The sequence below is a fragment of the Notamacropus eugenii genome, chromosome 2 (assembly GCF_028372415.1).
Source record: "Notamacropus eugenii isolate mMacEug1 chromosome 2, mMacEug1.pri_v2, whole genome shotgun sequence".
NCBI classification, from domain to species: Eukaryota; Metazoa; Chordata; class Mammalia; order Diprotodontia; family Macropodidae; genus Notamacropus; species Notamacropus eugenii.
In genome coordinates, this window is record NC_092873.1 from 285,836,564 (window position 1) to 285,862,500 (window position 25,937).

General features: G+C 38.7%; 1 protein-coding gene across 2 annotated transcripts in view; it reads right to left on the reverse strand.

Moving 5' to 3' along the window:
* Positions 1-25,937, reverse strand: part of VAV3 (vav guanine nucleotide exchange factor 3) — a 453,372-nt gene that overhangs the window by 128,047 nt on the left and 299,388 nt on the right. The window contains exons 16-18 of one of the 2 annotated variants that reach the window (XM_072644176.1): positions 23,573-23,674; positions 20,633-20,730; positions 3,498-3,520 (exon numbers count right to left, since the gene is read on the reverse strand). In XM_072644176.1, the coding sequence (XP_072500277.1) occupies positions 3,498-3,520; positions 20,633-20,730; positions 23,573-23,674 (223 nt within the window). Of the gene's footprint in view, positions 1-3,497; positions 3,521-20,629; positions 20,731-23,572; positions 23,675-25,937 lie in introns of both variants that reach the window. The other variant, XM_072644175.1, reaches the window with a different exon arrangement.

A 25,937-nucleotide genomic window follows, 5' to 3' on the forward strand; every position in this document is an offset into this window, starting at 1 on the left:
CCAAAATCGTTACATATATCCTCTAAAGATTATACAGTTAGTCTAAAAATCTTCCTCATTGGAGAAATACCAAAAAAGCTTAAAGATTAACCGCTGTAAGGCAACAAGCATTATTTTAGACAGAAAGTTCAATGTACTCATTTTGGGGTACGGATAGCATCAATATTTTCAAGGAGATTTTATTTGAGTTCTCTCTCAGTAGGACAATAGGCTGGAGCTTTCAGCATTTGCCAACTGGGCAATAATAATTTAAGCTTCAGAAGAGTATTTATTAAGGGCTTACTATGTGCTAGACATGGTGCTAAGTGCTGAAGTTCTAAAAACAAAACAAAACAAATGTAATCTCTGCCCGCCAGGACCTTACATTCTAATAGAGACACCACATTTAGGTTGTTGTTGTTGAGTTGTTTTTCAGTCACGTGTGACTCTTTGCAACTCCATTTGGAGTTTTCTTGGCAAAGATACTGGAGTGGTTTGCCATTTTCTTCTCCAGCACATTTCACAGATGAGGAACTAGGCAAACAGAGTTAAATGACTTGCCCAGGATCACACAGAGAGTAAACATCTGAGGCCAGATTTGAAACTCATGAAGACGGGACTTCCTGATTCCAAACCCAGTGCTCTATTCACTCTGCCACCTAGCCGCCCTATCCAACACTAGTCTACTCTATATTTATTCCATATGTACATAGAGTGGGAAAATAATCTTAGAAGAGAAGGTTTAGCAACTGGGAGGACCAGGAAAACCTTCCTATAGAATGACATTGGATCCGAGATTGGAATCTAGCAATATCACAATGCTCATCCATTCTAACTCTTGAGAGAGAAGAATGCCTCCACATTTGGCAAAAGAGTAGAAATGCTGTCAACAAAAGGAGCCAATGCCAAGTGGTGTCAACATAAAAGTATAAGTCTCCCTCTATCGATACCCCTTTCAGTCTTCTTGCTAGACTTTTCAAAATTCAGATAAAACGTGTAATGTGACAATCTGTCCAAATGCTACGTCACTGAGAGCACATTGCTATAATATCAATTATGAAATATATTCAGATTTGCATGTCCCTGTGACCATAAGAAAGGCACTCAAACTCTTTTTGGCCTCAGTTTCTTTATCCATAAATGTTTCAATTTGATTCAAATGATGACTCATATGCTTAGCTCTGATCCTCTGATACCATTTAGTGTCTCAGATGCCAATGAAGATAACAGTTCTTTATAAACAGGTTACTTGCATATTTATGGCATGTATTCTTTTGACACAATGGATTGAGCACTAGACTTGGAGTAAGGAAAATCTGGGTTTGAAACCTGTGACAGATATATACTAGAAGGGTGATCCTGGAGAAGTCACTTAACCACTTACAGACTTATTTTCTTCATCTGTAAAATAATAGCACCTACCTTTTAGGATTGTTTTGGAGATCAAATAACACATATAAAAACACTTTGTAATCTTCAAAAGACATCATAAATACTAGCCGCCATCATCATCTTATTATCATTATCATCATCATCTTGGCTAAGAAAAACATTTACTTTCAGATTTTCAATTTGAGATTTGGTTTCCCCTATCAACTCCAATTTTAAATTTCACTTTCACTGTTAGTATAACAATTCATTTTGTCTGTGTTTTCTAATTGTTGTTATTTTATTTTGTTTTGTTTTCTGTTATCATTGTACACTTTATACCTGAAGTGAAGTCAGGATTTTATGGCTTTTGGCCAAAGACTATGGCTCATGTCAAGATGCTCTGTACACCTGCACCATTTCCCAACGACTTTTGTTTACATAAACTTGAACATGATCAGAGCATTCTATTTTGAAATAGCATCAGAAATTAGAAGACTCTGCCTTAAATCATGTAACTCATGAAAAAGAATCTTCTTAAAGAGACAATTTACTCATGTATAAAGTTTGTATGGTTTTAATAGATCATAACATGATGTGGTCAAGGTCATTAAGATACGATAATTAATCTCTCTGTGCATTTAAGTGGAAAAACACCAGCAACATGAAACTAGATCCCTAGACACACAAAGGGACAAGCCTTTCAATACTCACAAGTGGCTTGTCATGATATAACACCCACCTACCTACTTCTAGGCAGTAGCCTCATCCAGGACCATATATTTTCTAGTATGTGTACTATTTACCTACTGAATAATAGGGCTAATAATAACCCTTCGAGGACTGGGATTTGTTTGTTTAGTTTTTGGGGGGAGGGTTAGTAGGTTTTAATGGCAGAATGACTTTCCCCACGTGCAAGTTAGTTTTTGTAAAACTTAGTACCCTGTCAAACTTTTGTTTGCAGTAGATACATTTTGAGACAAGGAACCAATCAATATAATGTCTTAGCAATCGTTTAGTGCAACTCTTTCTTTGTACAGATGAGGAAACTGAGTCCTGGAAAGGTGAAAGCAGCTTGCCCAAGATTTTATGGAAATTATTTATATGCCCCTCAAGGAGAGTCAGAGAACCAATGAAAGCTTTTTAAAGGCAAGAATGGTTTAATTTTTTTCCCCTCTGTGTCAACAGTAACTAGCTCAGTATTATAGGGGGTGGGGAGTGAATGAGGATGGGTTATATCTGTGATTTCATTGGTATAGAGCAGTGACTCTCAATCTTTTTTGTCTCTAGACCATTTCACATTGTTAAAAGTTATTGAAGACTCCAAAGAGCTTCTGTTCATGTGAATTATATCAAAAGTTACCCTACTCAAAATTAAAATGTTTTATTATTGTGAAAACAGTTTTGACCTCAAGTACTCCCTGAAAGTGTCTCTGAGGATCCTCTGATGACAGGTTCAGAATTGCTGGTGAAGAAACTCTCCTCACCAGTTGATTATCAGCCACCAACTGATTATCAGATGTCATGTTAGAGAATTGCCATGGAGTACTGAATGGCTAAAGGACATATTCAGAGTCACCAGGACATTGTGTCATTGGTGAACCTTAAATTCAAGTCTCCTTTTCTCCAAAGCTGATTCTCTATGCCAAGTGACTCTCTCATCTTGCTCAGTGTAGGCACTTAATAAATGTTTGTTGAACTTAATTAAATGGCATTGAAGTGAAATCCAATCCACTACTCTATCCTTTGTACCATCTGGTTTCGATTGGGTAGACAGCCACACATTAGTGCTATATCATTGCATAAGTTTTGCTTTTTGAACTACTTTTAAGAATAACACTTCAACTTCAACATAGGCATGCTAATGTTATAACCATTAGCTTACATTTTCTCATCTTTCTATTAATCTGTTAAAAAAAAACAGAAAAGAAATTTCAGTACAGACAGGATGGCAATTAGTGCAAATCTCCCCCTCCCCAAGAACTGACCAGTGCAACTTATTCAAATGTACTTGGTTGCTCCCTTTAGCTCTGGTTATGTCCACATTTTTTTAAAAGGAAAAAAAATGTACATTTTGCATTTAAAAGAACCATTTCTGCTCAAGTTAGCAAACAATGCAGAAAGCAAGCATGTAAAAGCTTTAATCTTACCTCTGGTTTGAGCGTCCCTTGTTCTGAAACAAATGTAAAAATGGGCATTGTCAGTGTAAGCAATTGTGTTGGATTAGAAATCTCAGCCTGGGCTCTGCAGCCTGCTAAAACACTAAGGCTTTGTTTTCCTAACTGATACCTGTAATATATTTCCAGGGTCCCTGGGGCTGGGCTAGTTATTGTTTTGCAACTCTGGTTCTCTGACCTGATTGGCTTGCCAGGAAAATGACTCAGAGCTCTAAGTGGCTTGCTTATAGGCTATACTTAACTCTCTGAATTGCTTATTAAGCAGTGTCAAATAATTAAACCACAAAAGCTGCTCAAGTAGAGGGTTTGCATTAACTTTCTATGCATGAGAGAAAGCTGTCTCCTCTCAACTTTATTACCTTAAACCTGGTATTAGGATTTTAAACTCACCAAATTGCACCTACGTGGCATATGTTTAGGTTCCCACTACAAGCTAAACAACGAAGACTTTAACATTAACACTTCTGATTATGTTTGTACAGTTTTCATGTCTACTTGACCCCACTCTGATCTAAAGAGAATAACTGGAAATAGGCATTGGATTGTGATATTAATATTCTCTCCTCTTTTGTGATTTAGGTAAAACTACAGATTTGCTCTTGACCCCAGTATGCCCATCTGTGAAATATGAATAACAACAGTTACACTGTGAAGATGAATAATGCTTTGAGATCTTTAGATGAATTAATTCCAGAGAAGGGCAAAAGATCACTCCTTACTAGAGCAGGGCCACACACTGCTTCTCCAAAAGCTGACAAACAGGAGTAGGTACAGAAAGACATTGTTCAGATTGGCCAATGGCTCGGCTCTTGAGAGTCCCACATCCTGGACAAACTCAATGATCTTTAGCTGCTCCTGGGCATAGGGGAAGCACCATTTTTCCATGATACTACCGCAGGTCTTTTCCACCCCAAAATGATTCCATAAAGAGAAAGTAGAGCCAAGTTATCAGGAAAGAAAGCAGAGACCTAACAAGATGTTAGATCTTTCAGTAAGTAGCTGGTAGTGGGGCAGAGAAGAAAGTATAAGTCAGGCATACTAAGAGGAGGTTCTGCCTCCCATCAGCTAGGTGACCTTGAGTAAGTCCCTTAAATTCCCTGGATCGGATTAGCTCATGGATATGATTCCTACAAACCCTAAAATTCACATGGCTTATGAATTCTAAGGAGTCCTATAATCAGAATTCCAGGGAGGGACTCCCACTGCAGTGTATACCTAGCCAGCTGTAACAGGTTCACACACTGAACCTGCCTGAGGCTAACAGAACGAGTTTTCTTTCGCCTTTTACCTTTTTTCCCCTTCTCTCCTTTCAATTTTTTTTTCTAAGAGAATATTCTTTATTAGTGGGAATAGGGGAAAGGCATAGACTGAAAGTCACCTTCCTTCTAGAGAAAACCATGTGCCTGACTGCTTTTCATCACTTTCAAATGCAAGTCACCTTGGTTTTCCCAGACTGGTGCTGTCCAGGAAAGCTGTTCTGCCTGACCCTGAACCTTCCCTCTGCCCACATCCCAGAGAGAACAGCTCCCTGCAGATGGAGAAGTGGAAGCAGCACCTGTCCTTATGGCACCATGTCCAGGGGTCCTCTTTTGTCCCAGCAGATGAAGGAAGCAGCTGCTGGTTACATAAACACCCTCCTGGACTTTTAAGGGAACCAGATAACAGTAACGGGACTGATGTGTCTTGGATTATACTTGGTGATGAGATAAAGTGGTAGCTGCCTACCATCACCATATTCCCTGAGCATTCACACACACTGGAAATGCACACTCGCCTCATCTTGAGTGATCAGAATTCTTAATTTCCTTCAGTGCTCAACTTAAGTTCCACATTTTTTTGTCCAGTCTTTCCCCATCCCCCTAGTTGTTACTGTTTTCTTCCTATTATATATCTCCATGAGAATATAAGTTCCTAGAAGGCAGAAACTGTTTTTTTCTTTTTTGCTTGTATTTGTATCCCCAGTGTTTAGCACAGTGACTGATGAATACTAAGTACCTAATAAATGTTTGTTGACTGGGTTTGACTACATTTTGTATTTTCCTGGTAGAATGTAGGCTCCTCCAGGCCCGGTTCAATTTTTTTGATCTTTGTACCCTTAGGGTTTTACACAGTGCATGGCAAATAGTAAGTGCTTCATAAATACTCCTTGACTACATGTTGTATCTTCCTAATCGAATATAGGCTCCTCCCAGGCTGCTTCAGTTTATTTTTTTGTTGGGGGGGGGGGGTGTTTTGTATCCCCAGCATCCAGCACAAGGCCTGGTACACTGAGATGAGCAAATTGGTGAGAGAACTTGTTTGAATGTAGGGGATATATCAATTACGGTGAGAAGCCACAATGAGCAATAATGATGGGTCCTGAATCTTTCTTAATCAACAAGCATTTATTAGGTACCTATTATGTGCCAGGCACTGGTTTTTTTGAGTTGGATATAAGGAGGGAGCTCATAGCTCTGTCCACTGGAGCCAAGGAAACCAAGGCAAATATTCCCTTCTACATTAGAACTTTTCAAGCTCCACAGCTGGTCAGGGTTATAGAATATACCATTCTACAGATAACACAGAACATTCCACAGATGGGAGAAAGAAGTAGGTAGGCAATGATAAAAGCGGGGGCCAGATCCAGTCTGGTACCGCCTGCTGAATTATATCAGTTGAATTTCATTCCTAGCAAAGGATGTTCAGCAGCAAATAAATATGACACTTTCATAGTAAGAACACAGACAAAACAACACTTAAATCAAAGTTGATTTTCTTTCTTTTTGCCTTTACCACCAGAGAATATTCTGTCTTATTAACATGAGATTCCTGCTTCTAGGAAGGCAAAAGAAGCCAAGTCACTTCACCAAACGTAGTTGACTTGGGGCATAGTTAACCAGTGGAAATAAAGCTTCCCTTAGAGGGCTGAATTTACAACTGAAGTGCTAATCAGCTGGATGCCACGTTTAGCTTCATGATATGCTAAGCCTTCCCTGAATTCAGAATGGGACAGTCTCAATGCACACTTCTCTTATTTGCCCAGAAAGAGTTATAAACTTTATAATGAATAAACTCTCTTGTCTGAAGGCTCTTGTGGTTCCTGATTAAAAGAATATTCAGGTGCAAAATGTGATCTAAGTGCCTTTCTATTGATGTGTTCTTTGCAAAACCTGCTCCCGATTACAAAGCATATAAAGCATCATTTACCTCCATCTGATATCTTATTTGCATGCAACTGACATTATAATTTATAATACTCAAATTCAAGACTCTTGTCCCTCAAGAGTACAGTTACTCAACAGCGCTGCTAGGCAAGATCTAACAGTGTGAAGTGGAGATCTAAATACTGGAACACCTACCTCACCTGAACACTAGTAAGGGAAGGAAGTTACTGTCTTGAGATGTCCCTCATACCCTATCTCAAGCCTCACTTATCCTGGGAACATTCATAGGAAAGTCATTCCATTCTGCAAGTATCTGAAAGTTTGTAATCCTTAATTCATGTTTACTCTGAAGCTCTTTTCCTGAGGTTGCAACGGATCCAACAATAAAATATTTTTACCCTTTCAAGAATCTTCTAGGGCAGTGACTCATAAATAAACTTCCTTTCTTTTATCATGTCCCTACTGGTTCTGTGAAGTTTAGAAATGGGAGATTCCTTAGTTGTTCTGGAGCCCGTGCAGAACAAAACCTCCAGATGCAAAGTCAGAACACAGTTATATGCATGTATTTGCCCAAGGGAAGTGATTTTTCAAGGAGGCTTCAGGTGGATTTTTCAAAATTAATTTGGTGTCATGTAAAAATCTGCCATATTACATTTGTTCTGTCACAGCTACCTGCTTTTGTCTGCTATCAGAAAGTGTCTCTATTTCTCAAGGGTAAATAAAAGCCAGCAAAGTAATGGTTACAGAACTAGCTTTGGAAGGAAGACCCAGGTTGAAATCCCCATACATGCTGGTTGGGCTGTCTGACCCTATGCAAGTCACTTAACCTCTTAGTGCCCCAAGCAACTGTCTAAGATGATAAGTTGCCAAACAAGTGTCCCTCTTTATTAGAAGAGGGAAAGCCTGATTCAGTGAAATTCCAGATGAGGACCAGAAAAAATTAATGTGTGTAAATAGTACAGCAAGTTTTTTTTTTTCATTCAAGGCAATATGGTTCAGTGGAGCATGGGCTTTGAAATCTAGAAGACCTGAGTTCAAGTCCTTCCCCCACAAAATACTGGCTATGTAAGCCCAGGCAAGTCACCTACTCTACTGCAGTATAAATCACAGACTGGAAGCATCAGGGGAGAGAGTCTGCACAATGGAAATTCCTCCACATTAATGAAAGCACCACAGGAAGCAAAAATTATTAATGTGGCTTTTTCCAAAAAGTTTTCATTTGGGCTATTTTCTATGAAATATTTAAATGAAAGACAAAAGGATGGATAGAGCTTTGGGGAAAAGCTGCATAAATGTTATGCACATTGAGTAGATGCCATGGTATTCTGTAAAATGCATTGCAGCATTTTGCATAAACTGTAAATAATATTTAGAAACTGTTTTGTATTTCAGTTCTTGTTCAGGAATCATATCAGGAAATCAACCAGCTAATATCCCATTTCTAGTTCACTGTAATGATGATTTATACCTAGTTATTGTGACCCAAATGTGAGAATGCATTTCCCTTTTTCTTTTAAAAGTGACTTAAAATTAATGATAATTATAGTAAGAATTTATAGGGCTTCAAGGTTTACAAACCACTTACCCATGTTATCTCATTTGATAAGAAGAGTTTCTGATTTATGAAATAAACCAAGTGCTAACATAATAAGCTAAAGAGGAGAGAGTTCTTTTATGACTATGGAGGTGACAGTCAAATCAAGCAGAATTGGTTTATCCAGCCTTATAACTAAATTTAAGAAAAAGCTTTACAAAATACCCAAAAGCAGGTTGAGATACTTTTATCAAAGTTTAACTGTTTTATACATGTGTTTTCTAACCTATCAAACATTCTACCATGTTACTTCTTATGCTTGTATGGAGTAAAACATAGTCCTTTTAAGGTTTGGAAAAAGTTCATTACTGGTTCAAGAATGGTTTAGATAAAATTCACAAAGAAGCTCCCCTTGCATGCACCAAGTGCTCACTAAGTAGTTCTCAGCCATCAACAGACCAAGTCATACTCTTTTCAAAGCAGCAGCAACAGCAGCAGCAACTGCAGCTGTCCTAGGTAATTAAACAATTAAGCAGATAAGAAATGGGAATCTGTTAGTTATATTCCAGAAGCTGAGGCTTGCATTCCCACTAAAGGAAAGGTGATCAGACTGCAGTAGTCTGCTCCATAAGGCTTTGCTGGCAATTGGATTCCTCCCTTAATAGAGAGAAAATGCAAAGCAAGCTCTGTTGGGCGAGGCTAGGGTAAAAGGGGATAGGAAGGTTTTTCTCACCTATTGGACAGAAAGCCAGGCAGAGACATTTTGTCCCAACAAGTGAACTGCAAACTGCAGCACTGTGCCAAGGGGAGGGTGGCCCAGACTAATCCTGGCCCTGTGTTGACTTGTTGAGAAACACTAGTGCAAAGGTGCCCATGCCCATTGTTCAGATTAAGCTATTGGCAGGGCACTTTGGAGGCTAAGGGAGAATGTTTCTGTGCTATTCACTAGAAGGCAGAGCAGGCTCAGTCCAGCAGGGTGAGATCAAAATGGTGGCACTGGCCAGCTTCCCACACCACAGGCATTAGCAAGGGCTAAAATGCCCACTCGCTCCCCAGTGGAGACCTCTCCACTTCACTTTCAATCCTTCTTGTGAACAAAAACACACCCAAAGAACTTAAAGGACTCCTCTCCTAGGTCTGTTATGCTCCATCTGTTACCTGGACACAGATGTGTACAGACATGAATGGAATGAATGGATGACTTTTCTCCCCTGGTAAAAGCCCCACCCTTCTGTTACAAGTACTTCTTGTCTCCATGACAAATTAGACTAGATCAAAACAAGGATTCACACAGATAGTGGGACTGAACTCTAGGGCTGGGGAAGAATACATGAATAGATTGCTAAACTTTTATAAATGAGTTTCTCACGTGCATTGTTAAATGTTAAAGGGCAAAAGGCAGATTCTGAACCAGAAGGGACACTCAGCATGCCTTCCTCATTTAAGGCATAGCGAAGTGTCAGAACTCTGGACAAAGAAGTCACAAAGACATGGGTTTGAATCCCACCTCAGATGCTAACCAGGTGACCCTGTGCAAGTTACAAACTATCCGAGCATCAGTTTCCTCAGCTATAATGGGAATAACATCATAGAATTAACATGAGAATTTTAAATCAAATAATGTATGCAAAGAAGCACCTGGGTAGCATATTGGGTAAAAAGCTAGAGATGGAAGGGCTGAGTTCAAATCCTGCCTCAGATACTTAGTAGCTATGTGAGCCTAGGAAAGTCTCAAAACCTCTCTCTGCCTGTTTCCTCACTTGTAAAACAAATAATAATAGCACCTACTTCTCAGGATTGTAGGATCAAATGAGATAACATAGGTAAAGCACATTGTAGACATTAAAGTGATGTATAAACCTGAATTGTTATTTTTCTGTTACCAGTGAGGAAAATGAGGGACAGAAACGCTAAAAGTCCCACAGGTAGCAAGCAATAGAGATCTGACATTACCAAATCTAGTCTTCTTACAATGGCTCCATGGTAATATGTCCTACAAAATCACTAAGACTTCACTAAACATTTCCTCTGAGGGAAAATTCGGATAAATTGAGGAAAAAAATAATATTAGGTGGGGGAAGGGGATAAAGGCTGCTTTGTTGGATATAAATGCTTACTGAGCACTTGCTGTGTTCTTTCTTTATACTAGGCTAGGTACTGGGCACATAAAAGATGTCTACAACATGGCCCCAGCCATCAAGGAGCCCACAGAATCAAAGGACTGAGAGTTGGAGGGCACCTGAGAGATCTAATCCAGCTCCTCCATTTTACAGATGAGATTGAATGGGAGAAAGGTGTTTGCCCAGGATGATAGAGCTGGCCAGCAGGACAGCCAAGACACAAACCCAGGTGCTTGGAATTGGGACAAATAAGATTACATTCATGAAATAATTAGCAAACAGCAATACAATCTAGATAATGTCAGAAGTGTCTAAATATGATTCCATGGAAAATTAAGGGAAAATGGAGATTCATGAAGGATGGAAGCAGAGGTATACTTGGCAAATGTTTAACAAGGGGCTGGGATGGGGATGGAGGGAATATATGGTATACTTTGAAATTTATTCTTCATTAAACACTTTTTTAGGTCTAGACAATCAACAAAGCAGTAAATCAAGCCCTGATTTGTAGTATTTGCTGATTTCTGAGGTGCTGACCCTAAACATTGAACAGAAATTAACTGCAAGCTTGCTGACCCTAAACACTGAACAGAAATTAACTGCAAGCTTGCTGACCCTAAACACTGAACAGATATTAACTGCAAGCTTACTCCAGCATACTCCTGGATTGAAATGTTCAGGGAGGACTTCATTAGAGAGTGTCTGGAGAACTTGAGAAGGACCAGTGAGATTTCAGTGGTTAGAGCAGAGGAAAGAGTAGGCCAGGAAGGAAGGTAACTATCAAGTCAATATGAAGAAGGATAATGTAGACAGAGCTAAATGGAGCTCAAGGTTTTTTTCTCCCAAGAAAGAAGGGGTATCCTTATCATGACATGATATTAAGTACCTTGTATGATAAAGAATCTTTTATAAGACTTTCAGCCACACCCTTGGGCCTGATTGGTTGTTGGCTGGTTGCTGTCTTTTATGCTCAGAGGATCAAAACAACTTCACTATGTCAAAGTCAAGGTACAGTGTGTCCAACTGTGGCTCAACAGACCAAAATGAGCTCAGAAAGTTCTACTACAGGTCAGGCACAAATAGTCCATATGAAGATTTAGAGTAGAGGTGTCTAAATTGGCACAGTTCACTTTACTTTTGAGCTACTGAAATTCTGCTTAGCTCATAGAGCACAATACCTTCTTTGATGGAAGTATACTGTGTTGGGTGATGCTGTGCTAGTATCAATCATGTCTCACAATCAATTCCAAAAATTCTTCAGAAAGACCTTGAGAGCATCTTTGCATAGCTTCTTCTGACTCTGTGTGAATGTTTTCCTTGTGTGAGTTCTCTGTAAAATGGTATTATAGGTAAATGTACATTTGGCATACAAACAACATGGCCAATCCACTGGAATTTCACTGTCTATAGCAGACCACTTGCAATATGTCGAATACTTGGCTGAAGAAAGAACTTCAGTATCCAGAGGCTTATCTTGCCACGTGATCTTCAAAATCTTCTTACAGCAATTCAAATGGAAGCCATTCAGTTTCCTGGCATGGTGTTGGTTGGCTGTCCAGGTTTCACTGGCGTACACCAATCAAGTAAGCACAATAGCACCGTACACCTTCAATTCAGCCTAATACCTCTGCTCAGCCACACTTTCTTTCAGTGTCCCAAACACTGAGCTAGCTCTGGTAATGGGTTCATCAGCCTGGTCATCTATGTGAACATCCCTGGAAAGTATACTGCCAAAGTAAGTGAACTTATCCAAAGCATTCAAAATTTCTCCATTTGCTCTAACTAATGGTTGATTGTTAGGCCAAAATTAACACAAGTGGCACAAAATTGATCCATACTCTGTTATATCTCAGCCTCAGAGGCTGCATTAAGGATACAACCATCTGAAAAGAAAAGGTTGAGCACCAACTCTCCCTCCACTTTAGTCGTGGCTTGAAGCTTTCTCTAGTTAAGTAATTTATTGTCAGTGTGGTAGCTGACCTTGATACCATTTTCATCCTTGTTGAAGGCATCTGACAACATCACTGAAAACATCACGCACTGGAGTAAGCACACAGCCCTGCTTTACTCCACTGGTGACCTGGAAAGCATGACAGTATCATCCACTATCTAGAACCTGTATAATCATGCCATCATGAAACTGGCATACAATATTGATAACTTCTCCAGGCAACCAAATTTTTCTGTGATTTTCCACAATCCTTCATGACTGACAGGGTCAAAGGCCTTGGTCAGATCAACAAGCATTATATACAGATCTCTGTTCTGCTCCTGGAATTTCTCCTGGAGTTGTCCAGCCTCAAGCACCATATCAACTATTCCCCAACCCTTTCTGAAGCCACACTGGCTCTTGGGTAGATGATAATCTTCCATGTGAAGGATCAGTCTATCAAGGATGACTCTGGCAAGAATCTTGCTGATAATGACTTACAGAGAGAGAGATTCCCCCCCACTCCCACACACACACCACCAGTTATTGTCTATTCCTTTGATTTTATAGAGATGGACAACTGAGACATCCTTGAACTGCTAGGGGATAACCTCCTCTTGCCATATAACCTGGAAGATTTCAGTCAGCCTTTGTATAAGCAGTGGCCCTCCTGCCTTATAAATCTCAGCTGGAATAGAATCAGTACCAGGAAATTTACCACTCAAGAGGAGCCTTAACAGAATTCCAAACCTCTTCTTCAGTTGGAAATTCAGCTAGAGAGATATTGATTTCAATATGAGGTATATGGTCAATGGCTTCAACATTGGTTGATGATGGTCTGTTGAGAACACTATGGAAGTGTTCAGCTCATCTCTCCAGGATCATGTCCTTATCACTAATCAATGTGGTTCTATCAGCACCAAGTAGTTGAGCTGCACTACAGGTCTTTAACCCATAAATAGCCTTAAGAACATCATAAAAGTGCTTTGGATTGTTATTATTAGCATAAAACTGAATTTATCTGCCTTCTTACTGAGTCAAGAATTCTGCATATCTCTCTAAACTTTGCTTGCACTTTACTTTTGATGGAGCTAAGCATTGTCTTGTTAGGGATAGATGAACTATCCTGCTGGTAAACCCTGTGGAATTCCCATTTTTCATTTAGCAGTTTCTAGATTTCCCCATCAATTTTTTTCAAATTGTTTTTGACATTTGAGATTGTCCTGGCACAGATGAATAAGTGTGGTGCCATACACCAAATCTCTGAAGTTGCCCACTATTGCCAATGCTGTGTCAGTTCAGCTTTCCCTCCAAGTTAGCAATAAACTGTTCACCCTCAGAAAAGCACTCTAATCTGTTGACCTTAAGTCTTCTGGTAGTCCCCTTGCCTGGAGGCCACCACTTTTGTTAAATGCAAATGTTTATCTTACAGAGGATACATCTATGATTGGTCCAACATTCTGTGCCACATATCACCTGTTTTACTCTCAAATCCCATCTATCTCTTCTTTTTACGGTGACATAGTCTATTAAATGCCAATGTTTGCTGCAAGGGTGCATCCACAAAGTTTTATTGCATTTAGGTAAATGGAAAACAGTGTTGGTGATGAAAAGATCAAGAGATACACAGGTCTTCAGTAAGAAGTATTGCTGTTGCTGTTTCCAACTCCACTCCTCCCAAGGACTCCCTGCCAAGTCTGATAGTCTGTGCCCACTCTGGGGTTAAAGTCACTCATAATTACAAGCTTGTCCTCTTTTGGTACATTGATGATGAAGATCTCCAAGTCTTCATAAAATTTTTCTTTGACCTCATCAGGGTCTGTCTTGGTAGAAGCACATGCACTGATGATGGTGGTATGGCATTTTCCTACAAATGGTAATTGCCTTGTCAAAAGCCTGTCATTCACTCCCTTTGAGAGGCATACACTCTTGTTGACTAGATTAGCTTTGATTGCAAAACCTGTACCAGCTTCACAGTGCTCCTCATCACAGTAGCCACTCCAGAAAAATGTATATCCAGCTCTAACTTTGGCAAATTGGCCTTCATTTGCCAGGCTTGTTCCATTCAGGACTGCTATTTGGATTTGATACCTGCTGAATTCTCTTGCAACAAGAGCTCTTTGTCTTTCTGGTATACAGGATGTCATGTTGTTCATAAGTGTGAACACATTCCTTCATCCTTCATCATTATCTCCATTTTCCTTATTCACTCATTTCCCCTGGGGAATGGGGTTGAGATGGCAAAGAGCATCTTGCTCCATCCTCCTCATCTAGATGTTCTTTAATATAGCATTGACAATATATGGGTACCTCAAAGCATTGCCTTGATGATGGGAATCATCTTTGCAAAAATTTTTGTACATTATTTGTGTGTTTCAACTTTATGGTAGAATCCCTACCTTCCAGAGTAAGCAAACCAGGGTTAGGTTAGGTGAAGCAGAAAAATTTGGGGGCACATTTTTAGTTCCTTCCTTTAGTTCCATTCCTTTAAAAAAGGCTACTCAAACAACCAGGGACTACAGAAACCCATGGCTGCTTCAATCCAGTGAGAAGACAACCCTATGGCCTAGATGCCTATGTATAGGGTTGTGACTATCGGTATATTCACACCCGCTGCTTCATCACTTGCCCATTGCCACAGGACTTTGAAAGTTAAATATGGTATGAATGCTATCTTTTAACTCAAGCATACATTGGATCTAAGTGAGGTAGAGTTGCTGGAAGTCATCAGGCTCACTCTCTCTTGCAGAATCATTTAAGTCCAGCAGTAAGATAAAAGTCAAGATGACTGGCTATGGCTTGGGATGCAGTAGATGACCTTGCATTGTCAACATCTAACTAAACTCTAAGTGCTCCACAGTGACTGTTTTCACCATCTTCATGGACCATTGGAACAAATCATTCACATCCACCTATTCCCACCCTCAACCATGTTTAGTACATTTGCTGAAATGGTTTACCAGGGTGTGGCCACCGTGCATGCTACAGTTTCTTGGAACCATAGGTGAGAATTAGGTATCAGGTAGATACCAAAGGTGGAAAGCAGCCCTGAAAGGGGCTCAGCAGCCCTCACACCAGAGGTACTAGTCTTCCTTGAGTACCCATACATCCCAATCCTTGGACCCACCAGTTATATGACCTGATGGGTAGAACTTATCACATGGCCTCTAGTTATATTAGTTTTCTCTCTCCCATTCCTAGTGCATCAGCCTGGACCATAGTTCAGATAAAATTCAGGTAAAACTTGAAGAGTTAGGGAGGTAGTAGATAAGATGTCCCTTTTCTTCTCTACTAGCTAGGACATGGAATAAGGAGATTATATCTGACCCCCCACCCCTCCCCATTTTAGCCTGGGTTCTAAAATCATCTTCAGGGGAGAGAAGCTCACCCCAGCTCACCATCTGGTAGCTTTCTATTTTCATTAATTATTCTTGTTAATCAGATTCTAAGCTCTATTGTTTCCATGGTGTTGAAGGATAAGAAGAAAGTAGTCTCAAATTTAGGCCCTTCCTAAAAATTTCTAATGATCCTGACCCACTTTCAGCTCTGCTATATAGTGTAGTGGATAGTCTCCTGTCTGATAGGAGTGGCTTTCCAAGAAGAGGAAGTCTGCCGAATGAGTGAAAATTCTGAGACACAGGAGGCTGTCTTCTGTTAATATAGAAACAATTCTTTGAGGTGGTTCTGTACCTAGGGTAAATGTATGAACTATCTACTACTGCATTATCCCTCCTGCCCTGAAAATAGGATCATAGAATCATAGATTTAGACCTGGAAGATAGCTTAGATTCTATCTAGTCCAACCTTCTCCTTTTACAAACGAGGAACTGGAGCCTGATGAAATTAAATGACTTCTTGAAGTGCCCTTAGATACCATCAGGGTGGAATTTGCATCCAGATCCTTTTAGTTCAAGTCTACTGGACAACACTGCCTCTCAAAGATCATTCCCAGCTGCCTTCTGTAGTGGGAGGTTCATAAATAGCTAAACTTTTCCCTTATTTTTCCCTTCCCAAAAAGACTCAACCTTCCTAAAATGTTTAACTGTTACTCCTAAGTAACTCCGGGAAAGAAAAAAACCTGGCAGTGCCTTGAGCTACCCATGTATTGCCAATGCTACACTAAAGGACATTCAGATGGGGGGGACAGAGCAAGATGCCCTTTGCCATCTCAAATCCATTCCCCAGGGGAAATGAGTGAATGATGAAAATGGAGATAAAGATCAAAGGTAAAGGAAGGATGAGGAGAATGGCATTGCTATTTTCTTTTGTTTTTCTCTCCAGTTCAAAATTCTGCTAATATAGCTACTGAAATATACTGTCCTTGCCATTTGATCAAACCCTCTGTCTTTAGCACTCTAAACTCGAAAAATCATCATGTAGATCATAATGGAACTTGGGGGTCCAAAGTCATTTGCTCATGTAGATGTACTTGCTGTCATTTCAATAACCTATTGTTTAAACTTTCTAGGATCAAGTTAGAAAATCTCATGTAAACATAATGCCTAGCATAGTAGCTAGCTTAATAAATGTTTGTTGACAACTTTAAAAATGTTTTTTTTTTTCCCCAGGAAACATGACAGCTACTCATAACCCAGTTTCTGAACTGTCTAGGCTTGGTTACTCCAATAAAAAGGGAATGCATCTTTCAAGTCTTTTAAAATTTCTTAAAATTGAGGTGTTCAAAATTTATAAATTTGTGCTTTTTTAAAAAAACTAAGTCTCCCTCTCTTGCCTAGGCTAGAACTGCAGCAACTCAAGGGATCCATTAGCTTCAGCCTCCCAGAGATTACAGGCTGTGTACTATTACACTTTGTACCTTTAAAAAAGACTGATAAGAGGTGTGAGGCATTAGTTTTTACATATAGGATCTAATCAGGAAAAACATTTCCAGGAAAAACATCAGTGCTTTTATTTAAAAGTCATTTTACTTTCTCTTCCTCGCACGAAAAACCCTGAGAAATTTTCAAAGTTAATCCTCATATTTTATTATTCAAAATTAATTTTCAGAATATTAGAACTGTCACTTTCCATAATAGCTAATGATAGTAATAATTAGCATTTACATAGTACCTTAAGGTTCACAAAGTACTTTACAAACATTAACGCATTTTATAACAACTCTGAATGGTAGGTGGCATTATTTTCCCCATTTTACAGATGAGGAAATTGTGGCAAACAGAGGTTAACTGACTTGCCCATGGTCACCCAGCTAGTAAGAATCTGAGGCCAAATTTTAACTTAGATCCTTCCATGTTTCCAGGTCCAGTGCCCTATCAACTGTGCCACCCTCCACTGAAGTTATACTCTGAATTCTTATGGTGAAGTGGAGATGGCACAGGGTCCTTGAAGATTATAAAAGCAAAGTCTGAACTCTAGAAAGTATCAAAGGACAGATGCAATGATGAACAGTGTATCTATTGTTCAAGGATTGGCCTACCTTAGTTCAGAGAGATACATCTCCAGGAGAGCATAGAGGAAATTTTTTTTGCCTACAGCAACTACACAAGACTCTACCCCCTTGTAGTTAGTGGGATTGCAATCTGCATCAGTGGAGGATGTATCCATATCAAGGAAAGGATATGTCCTTGAAATATTGAAGTATTCTCATTATATCTCCTTACATAGTACTTTGCCATTCACAGGAAAGAGGTGGAGGAGACAATAATAAAGAATTTGGAATGCCCAAAACAAAGGATTTTATTTTTGATGCTGGAGGTGACAGACATTACTGAAGTTTACTAAGTAGAGAGGTAACATGGGAAGACTTGCACTTTGGAAGGTAAACTTGACATCTGAGTAGAGGACTGGGGAGAAACTTAAGTCAGGGAGATCCACCAAAAGGCTACAGTCCAGATGAATAGAGGTAGGTCTATAACATGTTGACCATATGGCTAAAGTCACCCTCAGTGTCAGTATTCCACTGTGGGAAAATATACACCTAAACTTGTCACTGTAGCTCCTGAGCCCCTAGGGGTATGCTTCCCAGCTGCAGAAAGAAACCACAATGATGCCATTAATTCTGAAACATAAAACATTTTCTAAATAAGAAGGCAAAAGCAAGAATAAAATTATATAACATTTAATCAACAGAATGCAATCAACAGGAATAATCAAAATATAATATTCACTCACAAATCTAGATCATTCTCCCTCCAATGCAACAGTATCCAAGGGAAGTATGGGCACTAAGTGACAAAATCTTTGCAGTTCTCCACTGCACACAAGTGCAGAGAAGGCAAAATACAAAACTATGTCTGACTAGCTATTAGCTTTGATTTTAAGGGTTTTTTTAAAATTTGAGAATTAATTTACATTTCTTCTGCTTCCCATTCTTATATAGAATTAACAGCTGGCCTCTCACTCCAGTACCTAGCTCAATGTCTTGAAAATATCAAGAGGTAAATAAGTGTTTGCTAAATTTAATTGGATAGAATTAGATAGTTATAATTCATATTTTCTAATCCATGAAAAATGCATTTAAAAATAAAACTACATAAAACATCAATTTTAAAAAGAAAAGTTCCCTATCATTTACCTATGAAACAGTAGCATTGTGTAGTGAAAAGAGGGTGAACTAAGAGTTAGGAAGATATGGAGGATTCAAGTCTTTCCTCTGACCCTTAATAATTCTGTGTCCATAGGCAAGACACTTACCCCCTCAGTGCCCTCCAGTCTACTCACTGAGACTAAATTACAGTAAAATTGTTGAGTATGGATTCCTGGAATAAGTTCCCACACTGATGAAACTACAGATCCAAATTCTCTCCCTCTCAATCTTAAAAAAAATCCTTAGAAAATGCTATTAAAAAACTAATCAATCAACAAAGATTTGCTAAGTGACTATTATGTGCCAGGTCTTGGAAATACAAAGATGAAAAACTAAAATGGTCCAAACAGCCTTTACCCTTATGTCATTACATTCTACTACTGGCCCAAAGTCATCATTTTTGCATCTAAGAAAACTAAGGTTGAAATAGATTATATTACTTGCATAAGGCCACACAGTTAGTAACAAAGTCAAGAATGGAGGTCACATCTCTTGACTACTAATCTGAGGACTCTTTGCACTGTATCACAACTGTCTATCATTTAATACTATCTTCCTTGTGAGTTGTTGGAAATTAAGTAATTTTGTATGATATAATCATTAAAATTTAATTTCTAAGACTCAATATAATTCACTCCTCTTCCCTTAACCACTGTCCCATTATCTGAACCTAAATGAATTGAAAATGAGTTCATCTTCTCTATTCTACTCTTCATATTATCCAAAATAATTCAATGTCCATTGCTTCCTTGGGGAAAATCAAAGCTTGACATGGCTGCCTCTTGAACTCAAGTGGTTAAAGTTCACTTTCTTGTGTTCAAAAACTTGGACTGATTTTGAAAGAACTTATTGATAAAACAGAGGAACTCAAGGGAAAAGGACAACAAGAGAGAAGAAGAAAGAGAAAGAAGAAAGAGGCAAGAAAAGAAAGAGGAGGAAGAGAGTTAAGGGAATCCAGGAAGAGCAATAAGAGATAAAAACCTGCTGAATGCATAATTGCAAGCAAACTAAAAGATCCTGACAGCCTATGTGCCCCTTGTCTGTCTCATGTAATAGGAATGTGACATTCCTTTTTTTTTTTTTAACCAGGACAAAGTTTTAAAGTAAGATTTTTAAAAATGCAATCTATGTCTTTGATGTTAGAAAATGATAATTAATTCAATTCATTAATTCATGAATTAGTCTGCATATTATTTTTGCCCCTGGCAACCAAACAGAAGGACTGCTCCCAACCAACTAGAAGTATCTGGGAGAAATCTAAAAATCCAATGCACCAATGATTAAGCCTTTAATGTGTGTGTGTGTGTGTTTGCATGTGTATTGAGTTCATTAATTCATGAATTAGTCTACATATAATTTTTGCCCTTGGCAGCCCAATTGAAGGACTGTCCCAAACATCTAGGAGCATGTTAGGGAAATATAACACTCGGATACACCAAAGATTAAGTTATTAAGATGGATAGATGGATAGATAGATAGATAGATAGATAGATAGATAGATAGATAGACAGACAGACAGACAGATAGATAGATAGATGCTAAAAAGTATAATCTTTTTTCTACTTAAAAGAAAATGATGTGTGATAGAAGAAGGTTACAAGGTGGGAGAGGTACTACTTATGTATCTTTTAGTAGCTTTTTTTTCTTTTTCTAACATTTAATTTAACAAGGATAAGTCACGTGAATTTCTTCTAATTGTGCTTATAAATGGTAGTTTCAAAAGCATATATGTTACAATAAACACAAATTAGGGGTAAATTAAGCCTTAATTATGTTTAGCAAAGTTTATGTCCTAATTAAAAACAGTATCACAACCATAAAAATGACTTACCACCTGAATTAACTCTGCCACAATTGTCTAATCTTCCTAAACATTCTTTGTGTGCTCTGGCGCCACACTTGAAACATAAATAGCCTTGATAAAATGTTCCTCTGAAAAGTAAAATTAGAGAGTGATACATTAAAGGTGATAAATTCTCTCTATATATGAAATCATTAGAACAAATGAAAGAAATTCATGCCAGTCTTATTCAAAGTCATTTCCAGAATGAAAAGAAAACCTAACTGAAAGTTTTGAGGAACTGATGGAATTAGCAGAAAAGTCAGTAAACTCAGTTTACTCTTTGACCAAGAGTTATCATTACTAGGCACATAATCCAATGACACCAAAAACAGAGGAAAATGTCCCTGAGTTTCTTTTTAGAAGGGACCAGAAAGAAAGTGGGTGCCCTCCTACTGGGAAATGGCTAACCAAATGTTGAATTAATGTAATGGAATATTAGTTTACAAGATTAAATGTGAATAAATTCACAATTCTCTAAGAATTATGAGAAATTCAGAGAAAATTGGGAAAACATATACAAACTACTTCAGAATAAAATAAGCAGAACAATTTACATAATGATGAAAACAATGAAAGAGAAAACAATAACGCAAAAGCTTCAGAATTCTGATGAACATAATAACCAATCATGATTTCATTTGACCAAATGGTAGCAGATTCTAGATGTGGAATGAGGCATGCATTGGCAGACATAGCCAATGTGTTGAATTGTTTTGTTTAATTGTGCTTGCTACAAGACAGGGACTGGGGGCAGCGGTTCTTTTACAGGAAGGAATCATTAAGAAATAATATCAATTAAAAAAAATAGCATCAATGAAATATTCCAAGAAAAGCCAAAGAGAAAATAGAGAGGAGAGAGTGAGTCAAGATTGTTCAGGGACAAGAACCAGACTGTTAAGTCAATATTCCTACCAAATTTAACTTAAACATTTATTAAGTGCCTACTATACAAAAACATGTTGTTGGACATTGGGAATTCAAAGGTGTACACTACACAGATACTGTGGTTAATTTAATGGGGACAGGGAAGGAAAGTATAATCCATGCATAAGCAAACCAGGCAAAGTTCTATGGTAACTGGGAGACAGAAAGGATTTTCATGTAATATAGAGGAATCAGAAAAAGCTTTATAGAGAAGGTGACATCTGATATAAGACCTGAAGGAAGTGAATGGCTTAAGTATGGAGAGAGTGGGGGAGAAAGAGGAGAGAGTGGGGGAGAATTTAAGCCATTGGAGATAGTCTAAGCAATGACATAGAGACAACAGATTTCAAGACAAGAATGGGAGCATTTTAACTGGAATATAGAGTACATAAGATTAGTATCAGATAAAGTTGTAAAGAGACATTGGAGTCATTGTGGAGGGACTAGAATATCAGAAATAAGGGTTTATATTTTACCTGATAGGCACTTACTTGTGCACCAATAAAAGTATGGAAATCAAGGCAACAAGTATTTAAAGTATAATTTTTTCTAGGAGTTTTGTGAAAGAAGGAAGATAAGATGATGGCATAAGGGAAGGGTTTTTAAGGATGGGAGAGACCTGGGCATGTTTGTTCATGTCAGGAAAGATGCCAATAGATGAGATACTAAAGATGAGCAGGAGAGGGGGAATGATTGCATAGCCCTACTCACACAGGTGTTGAGAGGAGATGGATCAAGAGGACAGGTGATGGGATTAGCCTTGGCAAAGGAAAGGACAATCTCTTCATCAGAGAATGGAACAAAGGAAAAGAGAATAGAGGCTGATGAAAAGAGATATTGAATATGGAGTGGAGAAGAGAGATCCAATGACAATTGACCTCTGTTTTCTAAATTGCTACTCCTGTTGCTGGTTTTTGTCCTTCATTCTGGAAGATCTCCTTTTGGAACAGTGGAAAGTGTGAGGGAATAAATCTAGACAAAATAAAGAGATTTCTGGGCAGCAGTAAGTGCCCAGGTGAGATTAAATATCCTAAATTCAAAGGGAACCAAATTGGCACGATTGTGTGACTTTCTCCAGGAGCATTCAATAAACATGTAAATAAAAACAGAGAAGGTATAACCTAATGTTACTGTTTCACAAGGCATGTTCAGCAAGAGAGCAAGGGATTCCAAGGTAGCTAATAGTGAATGGTTGAACTACCTAAGTATATGGTCAAGACTAAGAAAGGAAGCTAAAGAAGGGATGATGGACTGGGAGAATAGGGTGGGTTGGAGGAGCTGGAGGTGTCAGTGAGAATGAGGAATAGATGTAGAAGGTGTGATCCAGAAAGAAAATCAAAGGAGAGGAGCTTGTAGTTAAAGAGAGGAATTCAGAGTTCTCTGGTATGTCAATAAAATAATTATGAGTGATGGTCATCCCTGATCCATACATATCGAGGGTATGACCATCTCTGCAAATGGCTAGGGCAGAAGGAAGAAGGAGGTCATGGGAGATTAAGAGGTTGATAAGTGGGAAGCCAGACTTTGGAAGAAACATCAAAATGTTAATACCTCATGTGTGAAGATAGGAGTTGGGGAGGAAAAAACAACCACATGTCAGACACCCTTGAGAAAGGAGAAAACGACTCAAAGGTTGGTAGATGACTATAACAAGTTGGACTGAGTGATAAAGTCAGAATGATTGTCAAAGGAAAACAGATTGTCGAAGTGATAGCAGTGCAGAGCCGTGGGGAAGTAGGGGTAAGGAGAAGACTGCCTGCTCCTCTTCCTCTTTAAGTGGTGCTTTAGAGGGTCTGAGAAAAGAGCCTCCAGCACTGCAAAGAGTGGCAACATCTTCTGGTGAGAAAAAAAAGATTTCTATTAGGACAAGAAGATGGAAAGAGCGTGGACAAATGTGGCAAAGCACATCATTATCAGCAGATACATTATCCTTGCAAACCCCCAGGGAGCTTTACTTTTCAAAAACATACTATGTTTCCCTCCAGCCAGGTGTGGAACAACACTTACCTCAGGAGCATCTGGCAGACTTTACAGGATGTAACCCGCGTGAAGGTGTGCATTTTGAAGTCATGAAAGTTGGAGTCTGCATAGTCTGGCCTTATGTTAGATCTATAAAAAGCAATGAAATAATTTGAAAAGGAAGTTTTGTGACTTAAAGCATCAACATACCACCAAAAACTTAAATCTCAAAGGCACTCTACTAGTGCCTTGTAGTTCAAGAAGGCCTCTTATATAACTACATACTTAAAAAAAAACCTCGCATTAAAAGCCCAATCTTGGAAACTATAGTTGCTAATTTTTTTAATTTAAAAAAAAACAACAAATGTTAGAGGCTACAGACAACATCAGACAACACCATATATCAAACATTTCACTTCCTAGAGATGAAGTAATCATTTCCCAGAGTTCGATGTTTGCAAGAAACTTTAACAAAGGAAGATGTAGGTCACTGCAGCCCACCTGAAGGGAACAAGGGAAAACCAGTGGGTATTCATGCTGTTAGTTAATTATTTCCTCATAACCACATTACTTAAACATAAACCATCTGGGTGGGGGGTTTTGCTTCCATGGAGCTCATTTCCTAGTATACATATGAATTAAAATATCTAAAAGTCTTTCCATCATTCATTTTAGAAACAGAGGATCACCCCTACGAGGCTGGAAGGCTCCTCAGAAGCCATCCAATCTAATTCTCTCATTTTACAGTTAAGAAAACTGAGGCCCAGGAAGAACTAGTGGTTTGCCTACAGTCACCCAGGCAAGTGATCGTGAGAGGTAGGGTTTAAACAGATGAAGCATATTAAACAGATCCTAGAAGGATGGGAACAAAGAACTTTTACCTGTAAAAGGAGTCAAAGTACAGAAATTACCAGAGATGCTTAGATAGGTATATGGGGTTTTATTTCTTGATTATATTTTCTCTAACGTGATTTCAACATAAGAAGTCACAAGGCATGATGAATAGAGAGACCCAGGCCCTGAGTCAGGAAAAGGTAAGTTAAAGTTAAAGTCCTAAATACTGGCTATGGGACTCTGGACAAATCCCTTAATGTCTCAATACCCTAGCCAACTCTCTTAGCCTATAAATGTCAAAGGAGATGTCAATCTGTATTGGAAGAGGGATTTTCCCTATATCAATGGGAGTTGGGAATTCCCTACATCAATAAAATCTGAGGACGTATTAAAATAAATTAGCTAATGAATTAGCTAATGAATGAATATTTTGACATAGCGGATGGATGTGGAAATAACACATATAATAAATGTCTTTTAAAGAAACAAAGTCATGCACAGAAAGTAAAGGTAAAGTTATCCAAGACTCATATAGCTCTAGAGATCTCAAGAGGAAGGTCTGAGACACTGACAAGGTAGAATTCCCTCCCTCTCTCCCATCCTCTTCATGTAATATAGCAATTCTCTGAACAACACAGAGCCCAGTACCTTGATGTAAGGAACCAGAACACAGGTCAGGCATCAATCTCAGAGGTGCTAAGAAAAGGCTTGAGAAAAAGCATTCAAAGAGGCAATTGGAATAGCAGGGAGTGATACGGAAAAGTCAGACAGGTCAGCAGCCTTCTAATCTGCCTGTGGAATATGAGTGTGCTAAAAATGTTACCAACTTTTAAAGCCAGCTGGGGTTTTCCTTCTTTTTTCTGCTGTCGTTCATGCATTCCTTTGCACAACATGAACGTGGGGCCATTTGCAAAGGCTCCTCATGATGGTGTTAATTACAAATTACAGTTTCTCCTTGGGAAGGAAAAGTTGGAGCAAAGATTTAGGCTTCCAAGTGGGAATCCCTTGAGTTCATTCAGAGAACACTCAGTTCCTATCTCAGTTACCATGGGGCACTATATTAGAAAGGTCATCAAAACCTATTTCCTCTGCTGAAAAAAAGGCTGCTGTTCATTTCTCTGAGTATTAGGCGTACGGAATGGTATAAAATGTCAAAGAAGGACTTGAGTCTGAGGAGACTGAAAGATTCATCAGCTCAGGTCTTTACCAAAAAAAAAGAAGCCTTTAAGCAGGCCCACCTGAAAAGTCTATCCCAGACAAATAAGCATTCTTCCTGTTTTGAAAAGGCTGCCTGAGAAACATATTAAATGACCTCTCTTAGGGTCATACTGGGAATATAAAACAAATAGAATTGGTCCTTGGCACACTGCCATTTAATTGCTTCATTGGTGACCTGGATCACGGATTGGAGATTGCATCCATTAGGTTTCACACTGACACCCAGTTGGGAAGGAAGTGATCATGAATGCTTTGTAAGAGTCAGAGGAAATACTGAGAAACATTCTTGACTATATACTCCTGGGCACTAATTCATATATAAAGTACTTGGTGTGCATGCACATAATAGTTAAGTATATGG